Source organism: Mus musculus, chromosome 9 (assembly GCF_000001635.26).
Source record: "Mus musculus strain C57BL/6J chromosome 9, GRCm38.p6 C57BL/6J".
In the NCBI taxonomy this organism is placed as follows: Eukaryota; Metazoa; Chordata; class Mammalia; order Rodentia; family Muridae; genus Mus; species Mus musculus.
Genome location: NC_000075.6, coordinates 31,096,989 through 31,119,802, shown reverse-complemented (window position 1 = coordinate 31,119,802; position 22,814 = coordinate 31,096,989). Strand labels below are relative to the sequence as shown.

General features: G+C 47.3%; 1 protein-coding gene across 3 annotated transcripts in view; it reads left to right on the top strand.

Annotated features, from left to right (window-relative positions):
• The window catches only part of St14 (suppression of tumorigenicity 14 (colon carcinoma)), a 43,222-nt gene that overhangs the window by 12,009 nt on the left and 8,399 nt on the right, over positions 1–22,814 (top strand). For 2 of the 3 annotated variants that reach the window (NM_011176.4, XM_006510098.4), the window contains 12 exons: positions 11,073–11,232; positions 11,521–11,648; positions 11,829–11,899; positions 12,929–13,086; positions 13,279–13,314; positions 13,549–13,789; positions 15,978–16,117; positions 16,830–16,927; positions 19,308–19,417; positions 19,533–19,663; positions 22,142–22,246; positions 22,620–22,730. In NM_011176.4, the coding sequence (NP_035306.2) occupies positions 11,073–11,232; positions 11,521–11,648; positions 11,829–11,899; positions 12,929–13,086; positions 13,279–13,314; positions 13,549–13,789; positions 15,978–16,117; positions 16,830–16,927; positions 19,308–19,417; positions 19,533–19,663; positions 22,142–22,246; positions 22,620–22,730 (1,489 nt within the window). The remainder of the gene's footprint in view (positions 1–11,072; positions 11,233–11,520; positions 11,649–11,828; positions 11,900–12,928; positions 13,087–13,278; positions 13,315–13,548; positions 13,790–15,977; positions 16,118–16,829; positions 16,928–19,307; positions 19,418–19,532; positions 19,664–22,141; positions 22,247–22,619; positions 22,731–22,814) is intronic. The other variant, XM_006510099.4, reaches the window with a different exon arrangement.

Sequence of the window (22,814 nt, the reverse complement as noted above, 5' to 3'; positions counted from 1 at the left end):
CAGTAGACATTCTAGAACATATGAAAGTTAATTTTCCCCTTTATTCTTAAAAAAAATCCAATCAACCAACCAACCAAAAACAATGAAAAACCAACCTACTAACTTAATTAAGAACACTCTTGCTAAAAGATGTAAATGACTGTTTGGGCTTCGGTAAAAATGGTGCCCTTGGATTGAAGGTGACCTTGCTTTCAGTTTGCAAGTAACACTATTATCTTAGGTGAAGTGCAATAAAATGAGCTATGCTGGCTATCAGCAACCTGACCTCTGGCTTTTCTCTGACTCCACCCCTGTTGTCTATCAGAGCTGCCCATGCCCCCCAGATTCAGCTCTCCCCGTCTAGACAACAAACCACGGGTTCCGTTTCAGAATTCATTCTCTGTTCGGTTGACTGAGGCTGGCCTCTGGCTCTGTGGCACTTCTGGGGACTCTGGCCAGTATACCCAGAGCTGGCTGGCAAGATTATGGGTAGGCCATTCTTGGACAAGTGGATGTCTTCCAAGTGCTGTAGCCTGTCTTCTTGCCTTGCCTGTCACCCCAGTGCTCAGTCGTCTCCGTCACACTTTCGTTTCTTGCTTTGATAGTCACAGGGATATTTTACAGTTCTCAGCCCAGTGGTGCTGATATCACGGAACTGAAATCTGTCCCACCTGTTGAGTTGATACACTGAGTCACGGATTAAGTGAACACTGTCTGCCACAAATCAGTGACAGTTGGCAGAGGCTCATGCATCAGTCACCCCTGACTTAGTCGCAGATCTGAGCCACACACCTGTGTTCCCAAAAAGATGACATCATCACCTCTGCCCCTTGACCTTGATCTCCTGCTGCAGAGATGGGTTTGCCCTTATCATGTGACTGCCTTTCACCCTCCCTGAGAGTCTGAGTAATGAGGAATTGTTAGGGAACGAACGAATTCACCCAGATCAGACCAGAATAGAAAATGGTAAGTTTGCAGAGCATCCTGGTAGGATGTATGTAACAGAGATTAGAAAGAACAGTAACTTGAGAAGCACTTCTGCCTTGGGCAGTTGAGAGCCATCCTGAAGCCCACCAACCACCACCTGAGATGCAAATGAGGGCAGTCGTGATTGGTTGATATTTGGGCAGTCTAGGTTTACAGGCAGCATCTGTAGTGCAGGACCATGGTTAGCTTGGTTGACCACGGGTTAGCCTGGCCGCTTCCCATTTCTTCCCTGGCACAGTTAAGGGTGCTCTCTGGTCCAGGCTTCATTACTTAAATTCCCTGATAGGGACATTCCTTTCTGGTGTCTAAATGGTGATATGCTCTCTACAGTTAGCAGTATTGTTGTTGTTTTAAATATAAAATCGCTTACTAGTTGCTTTGTCTCTAATAGGGACCAAGCTCAGAGCTAACGATGGCACATTTGTGCTTTGACTTGCTGGTCTCAGACCCAGGGATGCTGTGAACCTCGGAGAGGCTGTAGCCTTATGATGAGTCTGACCTGGGAGAGGGAGCCTAACAAGAGGATTCTTTAGTTGATTTGAACAGTATTGTTGGTGCATTTGACTTTCCGCCGTGTTTTGTTCCCTACATGATGAAGTAAGGTGGTTGCGAGGTTCTTGTTTACATAAACAAATACAATATACAAATGAGGATTTTATTTGTCGTTTGTTTTGATGAGCTCTGGTCTTGAGGACCAGTGTGCTTGAAATAATAGAAAAATTGATGACTGCTCTTCCAGAGGTCCTGAGTTCGATTCCCAGCAACCACATGGTGGCTCACAACCATCTGTAATGAGATCAGATGTCCTCTTCTGGTGTGTCTGAAGACAGCTATAGTGTACCTATATATAATAAATAAATCTTTAAACAAACAAACAAACAAACAAACAAGGTGAGTGTGATGAATAAGACACCCAATATCTTCTGGCATTCACATGTTTGAACATACATGTGCACCCACATGCATCTGCACCTGCGTGCACACATGTACATACATATACACATCACACACTCCAAAGAAAGAAACTATCACCTTCAGGGTTTCCGTAGTCTTCCTTTCCTGGTTTCTGGACCTGGCTCGCTCTCACTCCAGGAAGTTGAATGGGAATTGATACTCTGAGGTCATGCTTGCAACCTGAGCCCTGGGCTTTCCCGTCTCATGCCCCCAGGGTCTGTACTGGGTTACTCACTTCAAGTCACTCAGTTCTCTTGTTTTCCTGGAAACTACCCTGGGCTCTTTTGTCTCAGGGCTCTGGGGCCATGTTATGTTTCTGGATACTCCGGCCAGCACCAAACTGAAGCTTGTGGGTAGGAAGAGGTACCATAGTTACGAGGCTTCTGTTTGTGGTAAGCAAGCACCTGACTTCGCAGCCCTGTGTTCTGTTTATACACCTGCAGGTATGTTTATAGCTAAGGAATAGAAACAGAGACGGGCACAGGTGTACTTTCTCTTCTGTTGTCTCTGGCTGTATAGAGATCATGTGTGAAGTTACAGCAGGGTGTATAGCGCTCTCTGCTCACCTTCTTCCTCCTCACTTGGTCCCCGCACTGGACTCTGGGACCAAGCGCACACTTGCCGGAAGTCCTGCCTCTGGCGGGAAGAGCTTGGCTCTTGCCCCAGTGTTTCCACTTTACTATCTTTGAGACCTTGGTCGGGCCGCTCCCTCTCATTCGGCCTCAGTTTCCTCTACAATAAATTGATGGAGTTATGTAAGAGGACCTCTCTCATGACTGCGAATGGAGCCAGAAAGCTGTGGTTATAAGAAATAAAAACAAACAAACAAAAAAGAGCAAGCAAGTTACTGATTAAACAGTTGTTTCTGGGTTGAGAAGAGCCCCAGAACTCTATTTGCTCCCTCAATTCTGGAAGGCGATCGCTCAGGGAGGCAGAAATTAAATTATGCATCTTCCTCGAGTGCTATGTAACTTTGCAGAAGTGTTGTTTGTCCCTGCTTTCTCTGTAAGTGAAAGGTTCCTAGGATTATGTGGGAAACTACACTATAGATTTAAAATACATGCAAACATAATGACTTTTCTAAATAACATCTCTCACACACAGTCTCTTCAGGTTGTGTAGCTGAAACCTTTGTGGGTATTTTTTTTCCATTTCTGTGTGACTTCATGTATGTGGCTGCACACGCATGTGTGTGTACACATGTATGTGGGTGAACATGAATGTGTGTGTACACATGAATGTGCCCACACATGTGTGTGAAGCTTCAGAGGTCAACATCAGGCGCCTTCCTCAGTTTCTCTCCAACTTAAAGATTTACTTAGTCGTATGTGCGAGTGTTGTGCCTGAAAATGGTGTTAGAGTTGGTTGTGAGCCTCTTTATGGGTGCCAGAAACCACACCTAGGTCTTCTGCAAGAGCAGCAAGAGCTCTTAACCACTAGGCCATCTTTCTAGTCTCCCTCTACACCATTTTTTTGGAGACAGGTTCTTTCATTGAGCCTGCAGTTCACCAGTCCTGCTAGACTCGCTGACCAGTGAGCACCAGGCAGTCTTGTCTCCACCCCAATGCTTTTGTGCGGATGCTGAGGATCCAGACTGGGGTCATCTTGCTTACACAGCAAGCGCTTTGTCCATTGGTCCTCCTCCCTAGCCCCCGTTTTCCATTCATAAACATTATCAGACAACCGAGACCCATTCTATATCCATAGAAAGCTTGTTTTCTTTTTTCTTCTTCTTCTTTTTTTTTTCCGGTTTTTTGAGACAGGGTTTCTCTGTGTAGCCCTGGCTGTCCTGGAACTCACTCTGTAGACCAGGCTGGCCTCGAACTCAGAAATCTGCCTGCCTCTGCCTCCCAAGTGCTGGGATTAAAGGCGTGCGCCAACCACCGCCCAGCGAAAGCTTGTTTTCTGAAAGAGAAAGGTAAATATGAACTAAACAAAAACAGTTGTATTCTAAAAAGAGCAAGAAGATAGTGACTTCAGATTAATTAACAGAAGCTGCTCAAGTGGCTGCTCTTCAAGGAATAAAATATTCTTGGAAATGAAATGTCTGATTTTTGGAACAAAACATCACCTTTATAATTAGCCCTGATGTCATATCTTGGGAACCCTCCAGTTTTACTCTCTTTCAAGGGCTTTGCATTTACATATGAATTTCACATTCAGCCAATTAGTGTCTTTAGAAACCACACTGGGATTTTAATCAGGATTGTATTGAGTCATGAGTATATTTGAGATCAGATACCTTATCAATATTGAGTCTTCCAGGCTGAGAACAGTACACACCACCCTGCTCATTGGTCTCTGGAGTTCCTCCCATTGCCCTTCTGTATTTTCTATGTGCACATCTTGAATGAACGTCCTTTGTCAGACTTGCCCCTGAGGAGTTTGTCTTTGTGAACTCTTGTAACTGGTAACTTTCACTATTACTTTCCAATTGTTCCTTGCTGAAGTACAGAAATACGGTAGATTTTTGCTCATTGATCTTAATAAATTCTGCAGCCTTCTTGCTACATGATTTCAGTAACTTTTCTTTAAAAAATTTAAGTTACATTGATCAATTGATCGGTGATGGGGGTGTGTACGTGGCACAGTGGTGTGTGGAGGTCAAAGGACAGCTTGCAGGAGTCGTTCTCTCCTTCTTCTACGTGGTTCTAGGGCTAGAACTCAGGCGCTCGGATTTGGTGGCAAAGAGCCTTTACTTGCTGTGTCATCTCGATGGCTCACAAGCAGCATGGTAATCACACAAGGACAGACAGGTAGCCTTCTGTAACTAATTCGTCTGGAAATCAAGCCAATTGCATGAACATTTGACAAAGGTAGCACTGAGGAGAAATGACAGTTTGTCAATAAAAGATGATAGATTTATTAGAGATCTGTCCATGAAATGAGAAGGACTTTACCTTATATCACAAAAACAAAAATCTACTGGAACTTTTGGATATATAAGCCTAAACATAAAACCTGAAACCATAAAACTTCTAGAAGAAAATGTAAGGGAAAATCCAAGTAAAGGAACTATTTCACAGGTTGGTCATCCTCAAATAAAAAAAACACACACGCATCAAAGACCTTGCGAAGAAGTTAAAACACAAGCCATAAAGGAGGAAAGTCTTTGGGAAATGTATAAAGAATTTGCATTTAGAATATATTTAAAGAATTCTCAAATCCAAGGACAGGAACATAAGAAAGGCATTAAAAGAATAGGCAGAGGATTAGAGAAAGTGCTTCAGCCAAGAAGATAACACCGATGGCTACATACATGAAAAGTTGCTCAGCGTTATCAACCATCAGAGACAAGCCATTTAAAGCCGCGGCGATGAACCACATGTGCAGCTATGAAAATTCAAAGGACTGGCTGCCCTAGTTTGCTTTCCATTGCTGTGATAAACACCACAACCCAATGCAGTGTGGGTGGGAAGAGGGTTCAGTTGGTTTACGAGTTCCAGTCATGGTCTGTCATTGAAGGAAACTGGAGCAAGGAGCATAGCTTTTTATGGAGGAAAACTGCCTACTAGCTTTCTCCTCATGGCTAGCTCAGCTTTCATTCTTCCTTCCTTCCTTCCTTCCTTCCTTCCTTCCTTCCTTCCTTCCTTCCTTCCTTCCTTCCTCTGTCTCTCTCTTTCTAAGATTGATTGATTTATTTATTTATTTATTTATTTATTTATTTATTTATTTATTTATAAGTACACTGTGTGTTTTCAGACACACCAGAAGAGGGCATCTGATTTCATTACAGATGGTTGTGAGCCACCATGTGGTTGCTAGAAATTGAACTCAGGACCTCCAGAAGAGCAGTCAGTGCTCTTAACTGCTGAGCCATCTCTCCAGCCCTCAGCTTGCTTTCTTATACAACCCAAGACTACCTACCCAAGGATAGCACCACCCACAGTGGGCTCGTTCCACTCACATCAACCAGCAATCAAGAAAATGCCACACAGACATGCCACAGGCCAATCTGATGGAGGCATTTTCTCAATTGAGGCTCCCTTCTCCCAGTTGGCTCTAGTTTCTGTCTAGTTGACATAAACTAACCAGCCCATTGGTCACACCAAAAAGAGCAAGCAAGTTACTGATTAAACAGTTGTTTCTGGGTTGAGAAGAGCCCCAGAACTCTATTTGCTCCCTCAATTCTGGAAGGCGATCGCTCAGGGAGGCAGAAATTAAATTATGCATCTTCCTCGAGTGCTATGTAACTTTGCAGAAGTGTTGTTTGTCCCTGCTTTCTCTGTAAGTGAAAGGTTCCTAGGATTATGTGGGAAACTACACTTCTTTCCTTCTTTGCTTCCCAGGACCCTATGACTATTAGGCAAGTACTGAAACACTGAATCCCTAGGCCTAAGTGTTATAGAAGATGGGAATGAGACTAGGAAATGTATAGTTCAGAATCTCAAAGTCTTTACTTTTGCTCCGTAAAGAGACATCTATCCTCCAGATCTTCATAGTGGATGGGAAGGATAGTTGGAGAAATTTAACCAGAGAACATCTGGACTTGAGGACACAAGGTCAGAAGAGACTATAGCAAGGAGTGGAAGAAGGAAGATGGGTTTATTCCCGACCTGTTCTTGAATGCCAGGGGCCCTGCATAAATCCAGAACGTGCATAAATCAGAACACTGTGTCTTCTTTGGAGCAATTAAACCATACCATAGCATGACCAAGATAATGTTGGAGGTGCCTAATAGAAAATATGACTAGACATTTGTATGCAGAAGTGTGAACAGCCTTTAGGACCTACTCTGTAATGGGAATGGACAATGAAGGATCCTTGAGATTTGAAGAAAAACTTCAATATAAAAAAAGGTACTCAAGAGAAATATAAAGAGAAAAGCATACTTCTACAAAACAAATACAAAATACAGTAAAAGAGGAAGAAATGAAAAACCTTATTAAAGTTTTGGTAACAAACACAAACAACCTCAATTAAAAAGGTTAAAGAATGAGATGGCTAATACAGAGAAAAGATAAGAAAGGATTAATACAGTTAGGAAAAAGTAGATCAGAAAAATGAAGGAGATGAATAAATATCACAAGAAAGTTTCTTAGATTGAAACATGAAATTTCTAAATTCAGAGGACATATGGCAACTTCAGTGTAATGAAATTCAGAGAAAATTTAGGGTTCATTTTGATGTTTTTCAGAGAAAGACAAGTCATTAAATGAAAGATAACAGATTTATGCTCTCAGAAGCAAAATCAGAAACACAGTGTTTCAAAAGTTCAAAAAGAAAATGATTTTAACCCTATAATTCTATACCCATCCCAACTATCAACAAATATGAGTGTAGAAAAAAGTATATATATATATATTATTTTTATTTTTGAGTAATAGGGTCTCTGTATGGGGCCCAGATCATTGTAGAACTCACTATGTAGACCAGGCTGGCTTTGAGCCCAGAGGTTCACCTGCCTCTGCCTCCTAAGTGCTGGAATTAAAGGTCTCTCTCTCTCCCCTCTTCTCTCTCTCTCTCTCTCTCTCTCTCTCTCTCTCTCTCTCTCTCTCTCTCTCTCACACACACACACACACACACACACACACACACACACACGAAGAAATAAAAACTATTTTTAAAACTATGTAAAGTATCAAAACTTTTCCTTCTCAGAAAACTTAAAGTGGAATAAGACAGAGTGGCTCCATGACTGCAGTCCCAGAACTCAGAGACTGAGGCAGGAGAATTACCAAGTTTCAAGCTTATCCTGGCCTAAATTGTGAGTTCAAGATCAGCCTAGGCTACAGAGTTGTGAAGTTTGCTCACAACACCAATAAGCAAAAACAACAACAACAACAACAACAAATGAAAATCTAAACGAATCACAAGAGATGAAGAAGGGATTTTAGGAAACAGGTTTCAGAGCAAGACAAAGGCAAAGGGCGTTTGCGGGTCATGGGGAAGGACATTCACAACAGGTATAAGAAAGGACAGAGGGCGCTAGGAGAGGGGCTCACAGGGAGGAAATGAAGTGAGTTATTTGACCAATTTCATATGTGGAAGGTTGAGAAGACCATTACAAGGTCTTAGCAATTATGTTCAAACTTGAGTGTATTGATATAAACAATTTATTATGTAGATGAGAAAGCAATAGTGAGTAGAATAGTCTAATGAAAAGACCAAGACGATTTATGTGTTTATTTATTTATTCACTTGTTTATGGTATGCATGTTTGGTTATATATTTTTTTAATTGTTTGTTTGGTTTGGGAGAGTTGTTTTGTTTTGAGACAGGGTCTTGCTATCTATATGTGTAGTCCAGGCTGGCCTGCTGTTTGCTATGTAGTCCAGGCTGGCTTCAAACTGGCAATCCTACTGTCCCTTGCCTGCTGAGTGCTAGGGTTACAAATGTGCACCATTACCCCTTGTTGTATATAAAAAAAATTTAAAACCTTGGTTCTACAACTTTGGAAGGATGGAGGAGAAAAAGGAAGGGAGGATGTTATGATTTTTATTATTAAGTTAGTAAATCAGGGCTCATCAGAAAAGAGCACTCACTGCTTTCCCAGAGGACCTAAAGAGCACCCGCCTCAGGTGGCTCACAAATGCTTGCAACTCCAGCTCCAGGTGATCTCACACCCTTTTGAAGCCTCCTTGGGTACTTACACTCACGTGAACATATCCACACTCAGATACACACACTTTTTAAAAGTTAGCTAGGCGAGGTTAGATGGCTCAGCAGTGAAGAGCACTGGCTGCTCTTCCAGAGGTCCTGAGTTCAATTCCCAGCAACCACATGGTGGCTCACAACCATCTGTAATGGAATCTGATGCCCTCTTCTGGTGTGTCTGAAGACAGTGACAGCATATATATATATATAATCTTTTTTTAAAGAAAGTTAGGCATGGGGGTGTATGTTACATTTAGTTTTAAGCTACCACCTTTGCTCCAGAAATGGCTATGCTTAGCCCCCACCCGGCTTCCCTTGAATCCTCACACAGCACACACAGCACACACACACACACACACACACACACACACACACACACACAGAGTTTTTTTCCTTTACAACTTGTCTTCTTGGCACAATTGCTGGGCGCTGTCTGGAAAAGTGTGCCCTTACCAAGTTATTATCTCTGTCTCTCCACCTGCCCTAAATTTCAATGGCTAGTCCCACCTAGCCCCTGTCAAACATCCCTGGCCACCCACCTGTATTAGTGGCCACAGACCCAGCTCCCCTGAGATCTCATATGGTTAATGTGTTCTTCTCTCTCCAAAGCATGGCAAAACTGCCTCTCTCCTTCCTTGCATCTGCCTTTTCCTCCTGGGACCAGGAAGTCCAGCCTGTACCTTCCGCCCAGGCCCCTGGCCTTCTTGACTGACAAATCAAGAACCAATTGGGGAACAGGACCTTAGCATCAGAACCACCCCGTTTGGGTGTTTGCCTTTAATCCCAGCTCTCCAGGGGAAGCAGAGACGGGGGTATCCCTGAGAATTTGAGGCCAGTCTGTTCTATATAGTGACTTCTGAAAGAGGTAGAATGAAATATTTTTAAATGCCTGCCTCTAAGATGTGCATCTGTGGGATCTATTGAGTAAAGGCTTGAGACTTGGAGATATAAATATTCCAATGAGGCAGGGAGCGGTTCCGATCATATCAATGTTAATACTGTGACGACGTGACACATCACATGTTGGTTCAGGCAGTGGTGAACGTGAAGACTCTTGCTGCTCTGGGTTCTGAGAGTAAGAGATGGATGAGTGCTTAGCTCTAAGACACTTAAACTGCTCCCCGCTAAGTCCCAAGACCCAGGGAACACTGAGTTAGAGGTGACAAACATAGGCGCTGGGAGATGTTCAGGAGGGCTGCTGAGTACCATCTTTAGGCAAGACATGGCCATTGCCATCATGATCCCACAGCAGCTGTGACTAGCTGCCATGGGTCCCCACGGTCAGCAGTCAGTGGTCAGGTATGGTTGGAGGAGGGGTTGCGGTCCTACTTCTCCTTCCTGACTATACACCCAATAGTTTCAGGGAAAGGAGAAGTCATTGTCTTCACTGGTATTCCCACTGGTGACTCCCAAGTCTCCAGTGGATAGTTCCCGTCCAAGCATCACACACACATGGCACTGGCTAGAGTAAGTGGGTCACAGAAAGAAAAGTCATACATCTGGGAAGGAGACTGTAAGGAAGCAGAGGGAGATTGATGGATGGGAAGGGCGGAAAGAGAGGCTGTGGGAAGAGTCATCAGAATGCATCAGAGTCATGTGTGAAATTGTTGAAGAGCAGCCATCGAGATAGCCCAGCAGTTAAACACCTTTGTCACCAAGCCTAACAACCTGAATTTAGTGCCTGGAGCCCATGTGGTAGAAATACAAGAGCCGACTTCCACAAGTTGTCCTCTGACCTTCACATCAGACAGACAGACAGACAGACAGAGAGGCAGACACACACACACACACACACACACACACACACCTTGACATGCAGATCTGAGGTGACAGCAGATGTGCCTCAGAGACCTGAAGCAGTTCTGCTGCTGAGGTAGTCAAGGTGGGGCCGTTGCTTTCTTTGCAATATCAGGGTGAAGCTGCAAGGCAGGGTGGGTAATTTCCATTTTGCCCACTGGCTCCTGGCCCAGGTGACCAAGGGGATGGCACTGGGTACAGTCGAGGCTGCCCTTAGAAGTCCCTGCAGAGGGTCCACAATGCCACTTATGTCCCTGGGCTGTTTGCTCTGCCTACACCCGACAGCCACTTATGCCAAAGACATTTTGCACAAGTCCAGATCCTCAGCGCTGGGTGTAGAGACTCCTGAAGTCTTAAACTTGTTTGGTTTTTTCTTGGGACAGGGTCTCATGTGGCTCAGTCTGGCTTCTAACACCTCATGTAGCTGAAGCTGGTCTTGAACTCCTAATCCTCTGCCCTCCTGTCCTAAGTGCTGGATTTGTAGAAATGTGCCAGCCCGCCTGGCTCTGGGCTTTGTTGAACAGTTCATGCCCACCAGCCAATGGGGTGTGGATAGAAGCACCTCTAATTCTTCCACTGGGGTGGTGATTCATATCTTGGGACAGGTGGCAGCCCTTGGGCACAGAGGCCCTGTACTCCCGGGTGAAGCCCCGTCTCCATTGCACATGCTGGTTTCCCCAAGAACCCAAATGTCACTGAACTTGAGTGGGAAGCCATTGTGAAAGAGTTTCTGAGTCCTGGAACTTTTTTGTGTTTAGAACATGAATGGCTTTGAGGAGGGTGTGGAGTTCCTGCCTGCGAACAATGCCAAGAAAGTGGAGAAGCGAGGCCCCAGGCGCTGGGTGGTGCTGGTGGCAGTGCTGTTCAGCTTCCTCTTGCTCTCCCTCATGGCTGGCTTGCTGGTGTGGCACTTCCATTGTGAGTACAGTGGCTTTGGAAGGTGACATAGTGGCGGCTCTCCCTCTTCCCTCAGTGGGCAGGAGAGAACGGGGTCAGGGATGAGTGGGGACGGAAGGAGAGGGACATGTGGGAAGGGTCCAGTGCACTGTCTCTGAGCCATTTCAGGCCATGATGGTGAGTGATAGGGGCCTGGCCAGATCTGGCCCCTCTTGGTGTTTGTCCCCCTTCCCAGCTGAGGGCAGCTGGGTGGGCCTGGTAGAGTCACGTGACCATCCATCATCCATCATCATTCTTTACCTTTGGCAGATCGGAATGTGCGGGTTCAAAAAGTCTTCAATGGCCATCTGAGGATCACAAATGAGATCTTTCTGGATGCGTATGAGAACTCCACCTCCACAGAGTTTATCAGCCTGGCCAGCCAGGTGAAGGAGGCGGTGAGTCTAGTACCAGGGGAAGTCCTTTGTCCTGCCTGCCCCAGCATCCCGCCATGTACAAAGGACTCATCTCTGCTCCCAGATCCCTGGGCTGGGGGTAGGGTGGCGCCTGGGAGCAGTCTAGGGAAGGGGTCATTTCTCCTATTTGGCCAGCTTTAAGCCTTGTCTTTGCCCCCTCAGCTGAAGCTGCTGTACAATGAAGTCCCTGTCCTGGGTCCCTACCACAAGAAGTCGGCTGTAACTGCCTTCAGGTGCGTGCTGGAGGTTGGTGTGGTGGCATGGGCTTTGAATGTCTGGGGAGAGGGTCAGTGTGTCTGTCCTTTGTGCAAGTGACTTAGACTGCCTGGCCCTTCTGTCTCCAAGGCAGGGATTGATTAGGTGCCAGCTGGGCAAAGCCCACAAACACCACTTTCAAAGGAGCTGCCCCAGGCACTAAATTCATAAAGACATTGATTTTCCAAATCTGGGTTTGATGGAGTCGGGGTGTCCAGGAAGGCTGCGTGCACACTTCACTTGCTTTCATTTATTTTCTGTGGCACTGAGGGTGGGATCCATCACCTTACCATGTCAGGCAAACTACCAACCAGCCGCATTCCAGTTCCCCTGCCCTCCATATTTGAGACAGGCTTTCACTGTGTTGCCTACACTGGCCTCATACTTGCCAACTTGGGTGATCCTCCTGCCTCAGCCTCCTGAGTGACTGGGGCTATGGGCTTTAGTCACTGTGCCTGGCTCCCAGTGTATACTTGTGTAGTCCTGAGAGCTGGCCATGGGACCTTATTGATGCCAAGCACTGTGCTGCTGAACAAACACCCGCTTCTTCCGCTCTTTTTGGAAACATCACCTCCTCGAGTTGCTCAGGCTGCCCTCAGACTCACAGTCCGCTTGGCTCAGTATCTGGAACTTTGGGTGTGTGCTTTTATTTTGCTTGTTCAGTTGAAGCTTCTGTAATACGGGGTAGTAGGTGGATTCTCACCTCTGTCTCAAATCAGAGCCAGAGTGGTTCTACTGAGGTGCTGTGAGCTCAAGCCTAGTCTAGGCTTCCTCCTCACTCTTAAATTTGAGCTGGCCCCAGGACATGTCTGCAGGGCTAATGTCTCTCAGAGTAGCCTGAGCTGCTGCTGCTGCTGCTGCGTGTGTGTGTGTGTGTGTGTGTGTGTGTGTGTGTGTGTGTGTGTGTGTGTGTGTGTGTATGTGTGTATGTGTGACTATTGTATAGAGTGTGGGCCTCTGGAGCTCCCTCCCCATCTCCCCGTGTCCCCCCCCCCCCCCCCCCCCAGTGAGGGCAGTGTCATCGCCTACTACTGGTCAGAGTTCAGCATCCCCCCACACCTGGCAGAAGAGGTTGATCGCGCCATGGCTGTGGAGCGAGTTGTAACATTGCCACCCCGAGCACGGGCACTGAAATCCTTCGTGCTAACATCTGTGGTGGCCTTCCGTGAGTGCGGGGCAGACCAGGGTGGGAATGTGTGGGCCAGCCTGTAGAGGGGCGGGGCTGGGAGAGCCACACTCACAGGCCCAGGTGTCCTGGAGGACTCTGCTTGCTGAGTGGCACCTCCTTTTGGGTAATAGGGAGGCAAGAGTAAAGAAATGATTGTCTGGGTAAAATGTTTGCCTTCATGTTCTCCAGCCATTGACCCCAGAATGCTGCAGAGGACTCAGGACAGTAAGTATCATGGTGACCTCTGGTGGAGAAGAAAAGTGTCTTGCCCCTTAAGCCATGGGGTCCCTAGAAGTCAGATGGTACTGATGGACAAGCATCTCTTCTTTTCCCCTTCCGGTCCAAAGCTCCTTTCCTTGTGTCTACCTGAGTTCGCAGTGATCTGAGACGTATTGGGGGTAGAGCTAGGCCGGGGGCGGGGCCTGCAGGGTTCACGCCTTCCTTCCATCTCTCCCACAGACAGCTGCAGTTTTGCCCTGCATGCCCATGGTGCAGCAGTGACACGCTTCACTACCCCTGGCTTCCCCAACAGTCCCTACCCGGCGCATGCCCGCTGCCAGTGGGTCCTGCGGGGGGACGCCGACTCTGTGCTGAGCCTCACCTTCCGAAGCTTTGATGTCGCTCCCTGTGATGAGCATGGCAGTGACCTGGTCACCGTGTATGATAGCCTGAGCCCCATGGAACCCCACGCTGTGGTGCGGTGAGTGTCCTAGAAAGCAGGGGAGGCGCTGGCTGAGGGAGCCTGGCCCTTACTGGCACAAACCATTTGAATGTGTTGTGGTATAGGTTTGGGATATAGTTGGTGACATTTGGCCACAGGCCACTGTGAAATAGGCAGCGGAGGTCAGGCATGGTGTACACCTGTGTGAGCCCCAGAGAGTGGACAAGGAGATCCTTGGCTTTGTCAGTGAGAAGGCTGATGTACACCCAGCAGATAAGCGTGGGCTTCTCCAACTTCTTCCAGAAAGGCAGGGTTCTGGTAAAGCGGGTATAGCCAGACCTGCCGTTCAGTTCCCACTGAAAAGGTTTGTTACAGTTCCCAAGCAGACGGGACACGGTACAGCATAGCTCAGCACAGCACAGCTCACCAATGCACAAGGAGCAACACTGGCAGCTCCAGGTTGGTTGGGAGGCAGAGAGAGTAAGGGAGACTGTGGAGGATCATTTAAGAAAGGAAGCCAACACGGGGAACGGGCTTCAAATCAGCTCTTTGGGATCATCTCAGCAAACTCTGGAGCCAAGGCTGCCCCTAGCTGTCTGCTACCGGGCCCCATATGTGACAGCCTGGTGGGGAGGGTTTGGGGGCTCTGATGGGCTGGCAGGCATCTGAAAGGTGTTGGTAGGCGACTCTAGTTGGTAGTAGCCTGTAGGGATTGGTTGGTACCAGGAAGGCAGTTTTGGCTGTCAGAGCATCAGACTTGCAGAAAATAAAAGTATCATTAATATACCTGTTGGGAGGGGCTGGGGGTAGCCCAAGATGGGTGCCCCAGAAAGCCCCATGTTAGGGTGGGGTTCTTCCCACCCTTTTGGGGGTGTTGGGGATAGTCAGCTTCTCTTTGGTGCAGGTCAAAGCCTTCTGTCCATCTTGACCCAAATCAGGACAGAACCACAGCAGAACGGTTGGGACTAAGCCCTTTTCTCATTTCTCCATAAACATTTTCCCATCTGTTAATTATGCAGAAAGGAAATACTTCCCTTCCCCCAAAAAGCCTAAAGCCAGGCATGCTGGTTTGAACCGAGTCCTAGCATTCAGAAAACTGAAGCAGGAGGATTGTCTCGGCTACTTAGTGAGTTCTAGAACAGCCTGGGCTAAGAGTGTGAGATCTTCTCTCTCCCTCTGTCTCACATACGTGCAAAAACTAATAATGACTAATAATAATAACAACAACAATAATAATAGTAATAATAATAATGAAATTCCAGGAGGGGGAAAATTAGCAGGAGAGTAAGTGATGACTGTCTTAGTTTCTTTCGGGTCGCTGTGATAAGACACCCTGAGAACAGCCACTTAAGACAGGAAGGCTTTAGCTGGCACACAGTCCACCAAATTGGCAAGAGCCGGAGGGAGCTGGTTACATTGTATCCACAATCAAGAAGCAGAGAGTGATGGATGTCTGGTATCTCTCCCTCCACTTGGTACACAGTCCAGGGTCCCCGCCAGGAAGTGGCATCACAGCCGTCTCACCCCATTGACACATCTCCCTTGCAGGTCCAAAGGTCCATCTACTGGGTGATTCTAGATTTTTATCAGGTTGATAACTCTAATCACCAGTGACCCCTCTTCTCTCACCTAAGATCAGTCCCTGCCAGGTTGGACCTGGCTTGATGTGTGTGTGCATGGTTTTAGAAGGGATTATACTGTGTCCGCTTGTTGCTGTTGTTTTTTGATTTGTTCTTGCTTTTGAGACAGGAGTGCTCTCTTGAGAGTGATGGCTCTCACAAAGCAGCTTGCAGAAGGCACAAGATGCTCCATCTGCGCTGTAGCTACTAAAATAAGTAATATTGACGTAATTGATACCTGATAAATAATTTAGAAGGATAGAATAAAAAGAAGTAAGTTTTAACTTGGCATGGAGATGCCTGCCTGCCAGTCCAGACTCAGGAGAGTGAGGTAGAAGGAGGAGAACTTGAGGCTAACCTGGGAACTACACAGAAAGTCCTGTTTCCCAAAACGTTCTTACTTTGTATCATAGGCTAGCCTTGAACTCAAAATCTTCATATCACCATGACTCATTTCACTGAAGGCCTTTTCCACCCTGCCCTTGGTCTTGTGTGTTCAGGTCCAGGGTTAGGAGTGGGGTCCTCCGACCTCTCTACTTGGGAGCTAAGTTGTGTGTGAAAGGTCTGTGTTTTGTCTCTGTCACTAACGCTGTCTCTCTGCCTTGCAGGCTGTGTGGCACCTTCTCACCCTCCTACAACCTGACTTTCCTCTCCTCCCAGAACGTCTTCCTTGTCACGCTGATAACCAATACTGACCGGCGACATCCTGGCTTTGAGGCCACTTTCTTCCAGCTGCCCAAGATGAGCAGTAAGAATGGGCAGGGCCAACGAAGAGCATACTCTTAGGCTGCAGACAGGGGCAGGTCTTAGAGGAATGCCTGAACTCAGGAGGTTGGCAGACTGGCCTTTCTGTAGACAGGTTGGAAACAGACCAAAGGGCATTTTGCCTTCTTTTTTTTTTTTTTTTAATTTTTAATTTTGTGTGTGTGTGTGTGTGTGTGTGTGTGTGTGTGTGTGTGTGTGTGTGTTGAGACAGGGTCTCAGTGTATAGCTATGGCTGTCTTGGAACTCACTAGGTAGAAGAGGCTGCCTCAACTCACGGAGATCTGCCTGCCTCTGGGATTAAAGGCGTGCACCACCATGCCCAGCTATGGGACCACTTTTTTTTTTTTTAAAGTTTTATTTATTTCTATGCATTGGTGTTCTGCCTGCATGTCTGTGTGAGGGTGCCAGATCCTCTGGAACTGGAGTTACAGATAGTTGTGAGCTGCCATGTGGATGCTGGAAATTGAACTCGGGTCTTCCGGAAGAGCAGCCAGTGCTCTTAATCACCGAGCCATCTCTCCAGCCCCAAGGGGCCACTTTTAAAAGCAATTGGCTTCAAGCACCTTGCCAAAATACAGTGTCCTGTTTGAAGACGGGTGGTGGGAAGCTAGAGTTCTCAGATTGTACAACTCTTCCCACACCCTCTGGCTGAGGAGGTCCTTACATTTCCCACTCTCTCCTCCCTTTCCTCTTAGGCTGTGGCGGCTTTTTGAGTGACACCCAAGGGACATTTAGCAGCCCCTACTATCCAGGCCACTACCCGCCCAACATCAACTGCACATGGAATATCAAGGTAGGAGCAGGTGGCGGCGAGTGCCACGGGACTTGAGGAAAAGCAGGAGGGGAAGATGACATTAACAACCCAGAGAGCCATGTTAACAGGACCCACAAGTCTTTGCTGCAGGACTAGCCACATCCAGACTTGTGTGCCCTAGCTCTTTGATTGACAGCTGAGAGAGCATGGGTGTTTGTCTTCTCTGGATCAGCTTGCTTCTGGGTAAAGTGAGGCTGAAGATCTGTTTCTAAGAGGTGTTGTCCGGATGACCTCACCGAAAGTGTGAAAGAGAGCAAGCCCTAGCACGGCGGTAGTGCTTCTGGGTGCCTCTCGCATCCTCCAATCGGAGGTCTTTCCCTAAAGATGCTGAGGCACCCCATCCTAGCCTTTCAAAGTAACAGAGTACAAATTCCCACACGTGTGCTTATGGTTTTCATTTCCAAGTGGCAGTTATCTGTGGTCAGTCATGATCTGAAAATGTTAGGTGGAAAACTCCAGAAATAAACATGGGCGGGAAGAGTGGGTTTGTTCAGTCGCCCATGCTGGGTGCACTACTTGACTGTTACTTAATACCCGTCATGCTACCACACCGACCGTTGTGTATCACAGGGCTGGCATTCAAGGAATTCTTACTAAATAATGGCCCCCAAATATTAGCTCTTTGGATAAATCACAGAAAATAAAGAAAGTCCTTCCTGCAGGTGAAAAATGTAAATTTTTTTATTTCATTTTTTTTTTTGCTAGATATTTTCTTTATTTACATTTCAAATGTTATCCCCTTTCCTGGTTTCCCCTCCTATTCCCCCCGCCGCCCCATGCTTACCAACCCACCCACTTCCACTTCCTGGCTGTGGCATTCTCCTAAACTGGGGCATAGAACCTTTGCAGGACCAAGGGCCTCTCCTCCCATTGATGTCCGACTAGGCCATCCTCTGCTACATATGCAGCTGGAGCCATGAGTCCCTCCATGTGTTTTCTTTGGTTGTTGGTTTAGTCCCTGGGAGCTCTGGGGATAGTGGTTGGGTCATATTGTTCCTTCTATGGTGCTGCAGACCCCTTCAGCTCCTTAGGTCCTTTCTCTAGCTCCTCCATTGGGGAGGAGGGTGCTCAGCCCTCTGCTCAGTCCAATGGCTGCTTTCGAGCACCCACCTCTGTATTTGTCAGGCACTGGTAGAGCCTCTCAGGAGACAGCTATAACAGACTTCTGTCAGCAAGCACTTGTTGGCATCCACAGTAGTGTCTGGGTTTGGTGACTGTATATGAGATGGATCCCCAGGTGGGGCAGTCTCTGGATGCTCGGTCATACCTTCAGTCTCTGCTCCACACTTTGTAACTCCTTCCATGGGTAATTTATTCCCCTTTCTAAGAAGGACCAAAGTAGCCACACTTTGGTCTTCCTTCTTCTTGAGTTTCATGTGGTTTGTGAATTGTATCTTGGGTATTCTGAGCTTCTGGGCTAATAGCCACTTATCAGTGAGTGCATACCACGTGTGTTCTTTTGTGATTGAGTTGCTTCACTCAGGATGATATTGTCTTGTTCCATCCATTTGCCTACGAATTTCATGAATTCGTTGTTTTTAACAACCGAGTAGTATTCCATTGAGTAAATGTACCACATTTTCTGTATCCATTCCTCTGTTGAGGGACATCTGGGTTCTCTCCAGCTTCTGGCTATTATAAATAAGGCTGCTATGAACATAGTGGAGCATGTGTCCTTGTTACATGTTGGAGCATCTTCTGGGTATATGCCCAGGAGTGGTATTGCTGGGTCTATATGATTTTATGATAATAGTGATAAAACCACTGTGTTGAGCTTATTAAGATTTGTGGATCATTGTGTTAGTGAAATAAGCCAGGTACAAGAAGACAAGGGTCACAGGATCTTACTCATAGGTAGAATCCCCAAAGGTTGGCCTCTTGAAGAAGTCAAGAAAGAGAGTAATGGTTACCAGAGAGGTTGGGAGAGTAGGGAGAAGGGGTGGGAGAAGCTGATTAAGGTTTAGGGGACGATGTTCAGTTAGACAGGAGCCAGGCACTCTGCCATGTATTGCAGAGGGACTGACTAGAAATACCAGTAACTACGATAGACCTCAAAAAGCCCGAGGGAAGTTTTCACTATTTCAAAAACATCAGAAATGTCCAAGGAGGTAAATATATTTAATCTGATGTAAAGATTATATAGTAATAATACATATCATTTTTATGGTTTTATATATAAGTTAAAATAACTAAAACTTAAAAACAGGAGAGCCGTTTATCATATCTGTGTATGTATATATGTCAGAGGAAAGTCATAGGGCGTATGGGATTCGTTCAGGGCCCTGCTCCCTCCTGTTTCACTGCCCTCCCATGTTAAGTACCAAAGAAGCCAGAGTCCCCAAAGCATCTCTCTGTCCAGGTGCCCAACAACCGGAACGTGAAGGTGCGCTTCAAACTCTTCTATCTGGTGGACCCCAACGTACCAGTGGGCTCCTGCACCAAGGACTATGTGGAGATCAACGGGGAGAAGTGAGCCCCTAGGGGTGCAACCACATCCTGGGTATTGGGAGGGCTGGTCCCAGGCACCCCCAGTTGTCTGCTTGCCAGCCTCGCTGTCTCCCTCAGCCTCGCTCTTGCCCTCTAGGTACTGCGGTGAGAGGTCCCAGTTTGTGGTGAGCAGCAACAGCAGCAAGATTACAGTCCACTTCCATTCTGATCACTCGTACACGGACACCGGGTTCCTAGCTGAGTACCTCTCCTACGACTCCAACGACCGTGAGTGAGCGCGGCTGCTGATGGCTGGCGGGATTGGTGCAGGAAGTACTCTGTTCTGTCCAGCACTGTGCTCCCTCCGAGGGGACAGGGACGGATTGGCAGATGCATCTCACTGCGGTAGCTTTAGAGGAAAGCAAGGCTGTTTACACACACAAAAAGGCTTGGCTAGGGGTGTCACTCTGTGTTAAGAGAGATCAGTCCCCAGCACAAGGACAAGAGAATAAGAGCAAATGCTGGTGCCTCCTGTGCCTGTCACAGCTGCTTCCCTGAGGTGCAAAGGGGCCCTGGGAGCCTCCTTACCAGCTTCCTGGGGTCACGCCTCTTTGGCTCAGCGGCACAGTGATTTTGGTAATCTGTGCTTCCCTTGAGACTCTATCAGCACTATTGAAACATTAGAAAACACTATGTGAACAGCGATTCGTTGGCCCAGGGAGTACTGACTGAGTGTCCCGTATCTAAAATGCCTGGGACTAGAAGTATGGCCGACCTCAGATTTTAAAATCTTTGCATAGACACAGTGGATCTTGGAAAGGGGACCCAAGTCTAAATGTGAAATCTGGGGATGCGGAGAGAGCTGAGAAGGTAGAGTCCTAGCATGAGAATCTGCATTTGGAACCCCAACACCCGCATTGAAACCGGGCTGTGTGTCCGTAACTCAGAGCCGGGGAGGCAGACTGCATAGGAGACTGAATGTGCTCCTGGCTCAATGAGAAGGCCCGACTAAAAACCCAAAACCAAAAAAAAACCCAAAAATAACACCTCCCAAAAGGTGGACAGTGACTGAGGAAGACCTGACACTGCCTTCCTGCCTCTGCACAGACAGATGTGCACACAGACAGATGTGTGCCCGTAAGCTCAGGAATATGTACATAGACGGCACACACATACTTAAATCGAGGCTCAGGATTTTCTTGTGGGCCTCATCAGAGAATCCCATCAGCCCTCCCGTGTGTTCTCCAGTCACTTGAGATCACGTGAGGTCACGTGAGGCCAGGTGTGTGCCTTCCTACCCATGACATCACGTCAGCTCTGAAAACGCCTGGATTCCGCAGCCTTTCTGGACCCTGCTCCGTGTTCTGACTGAGGGCTGTTCAAGCTGCGACTTTTAATTTCAACCCCGTATCATGGAATAACCCTTTGGAAGGCGTTTTAAGTACTGAAAGTCATTTAATTTAAAATGTAACTGCAGGGGCTGGAGAGATTGTAAGGGGCCCCAGAGTCGGCGCAGGACACCCCAAGACCAAGTTCTCAGACCAAAGGGGATTTATTTGCCCCAGAGGGACAGAAGGCAGGGAGTGACCGACAAAGACAGGAGATAGAGGATGAGGAGGAAGGGGACAAAGGAGAGGGGGAAAGGACATTTGCCGTGGAGGGACAAAGGGCTGTCTCTAGACTAAGAGAGGAAGCAGACGTGTCTCTTATGCAAAAGGTTGTTTATAAATGTAGAAGAGGAACCCCCATCTTAGGAAGAGGTGTTTAATTTTAATTGGGCATGTTAATGAGGTGAGCCAAGGAGGGCTTTTGATTGCTAGACTTCAGTACTTCGGACTATGGTAGTCAGCCTCAGGAGGAGGAATTAGCCAAATGCAGGAATGGATCTTTGGGGCTAGCTTTAAGAATGTAACGGTTTTTAGCAAGGGAGACAGGAAGAGGTAAAAGGGCAAACCCTGCCTGCACTGTCTGCCATGCTCAGGCCGGTTAGAGCGCCCTCAGAGATGGTTTAGTGATTAAGAGCACTTGTGGCTCTTGCAGAAGACCCAGGTATGGTTCCCAGCACTCACAGGAACCAGTTCCAGAGGCTATACCGCCCTCTTCTGGTCTCCATGGGCACTACATGCATGTGGTACATAGACATTAATGCAGGCAAAAAAAAAAAAAAAAAAAAAAAAAAAACGCCAACAAACAGAAGATGAAAACCAATAAACCTTAAAAAACACAATGCAACTGGATATCTTCCAAAAGTCTTTCCAGATGACTAGATAGCTTTGATGTAAGGACGTACTTGTGACTGAAGTTGTGTTTGTGCTGGGGCAGTGACACTCACAGCTCTGTCCTCTGCCCAAGGAACAATTGTCAGGGAGCTGTTTTGGAAACGTTGAACTTCAGATCAAGTGTTAGCATGAAGGAAATACTGATGTTGCTTCCACTTGGCTAGGACACATATGCCATGAATGCACTGCTCTGTGACCCCACAGGCAGTGTGCTGAGTCACAGGCCTCTGTCTGGGGAAAACACAGGACAGTGGAGTACCGCACATGCAGCTGGCTTCTCTCTCCCATGGCTGTACTCAGTGCAGTCAGTGGTCAGGGCCACCCATCTGCTACCCATTCTGGCTGCTGATACAAAGTTCCCCTTGTCCTATTCTACATCTCAGTGTCTACATCTGCTTGCAGGCTGATGTCTTAGTGGGGCTGTGAGATGACTGCTAGGGAAAAGGGGGCAGCCATGGGCTTCATTCCTCTCTCTACATCCCTACAGCGTGCCCAGGGATGTTCATGTGCAAGACTGGACGGTGCATCCGAAAGGAACTGCGCTGCGACGGCTGGGCAGACTGCCCGGATTATAGTGATGAGCGTTACTGCCGTGAGTCTTGCTGTAGCCTGCCCCAGACTCCCCATTTCTGTCCCCTCCTGCCTACTCCTACTCTCTCCTACCCTTTTCTTGTCCAGTGGGGCACGACCTTCTCCTTCCCTGGTTCTGCGCTGTCTATTCTGGCAAAAAGAAACAAGGCAATGAGACCCTGGTTTCACCCTTATACCCCCTCCTGCCCACCGCCCTCCCCTCATCCCCAGCCCACGCCATTGGGAATCTTGGCTAGCAGACGAGTGTCTGTCAGCGCTGACAGCTACTGGTGCAGAGTAGCTCACTGTTTTCCAGATAAGACAGCATCCTGGCAACTGTGACTGCCCAGGCTGCCCCTGGGAGCCTGCAGCTGATTCTAGCTCTCCCACAACAGGATGCAATGCCACCCACCAGTTCACGTGCAAAAACCAGTTCTGCAAGCCCCTCTTCTGGGTCTGTGACAGTGTCAACGACTGTGGGGACGGAAGTGACGAGGAGGGCTGCAGTGAGTACCTTGGGATTGGGTGGGGGCTGCTATGGCCCCCCAGTGCCCTTTTGGCCCAATGAGTCAGGGCACGCTGAAGGGTGC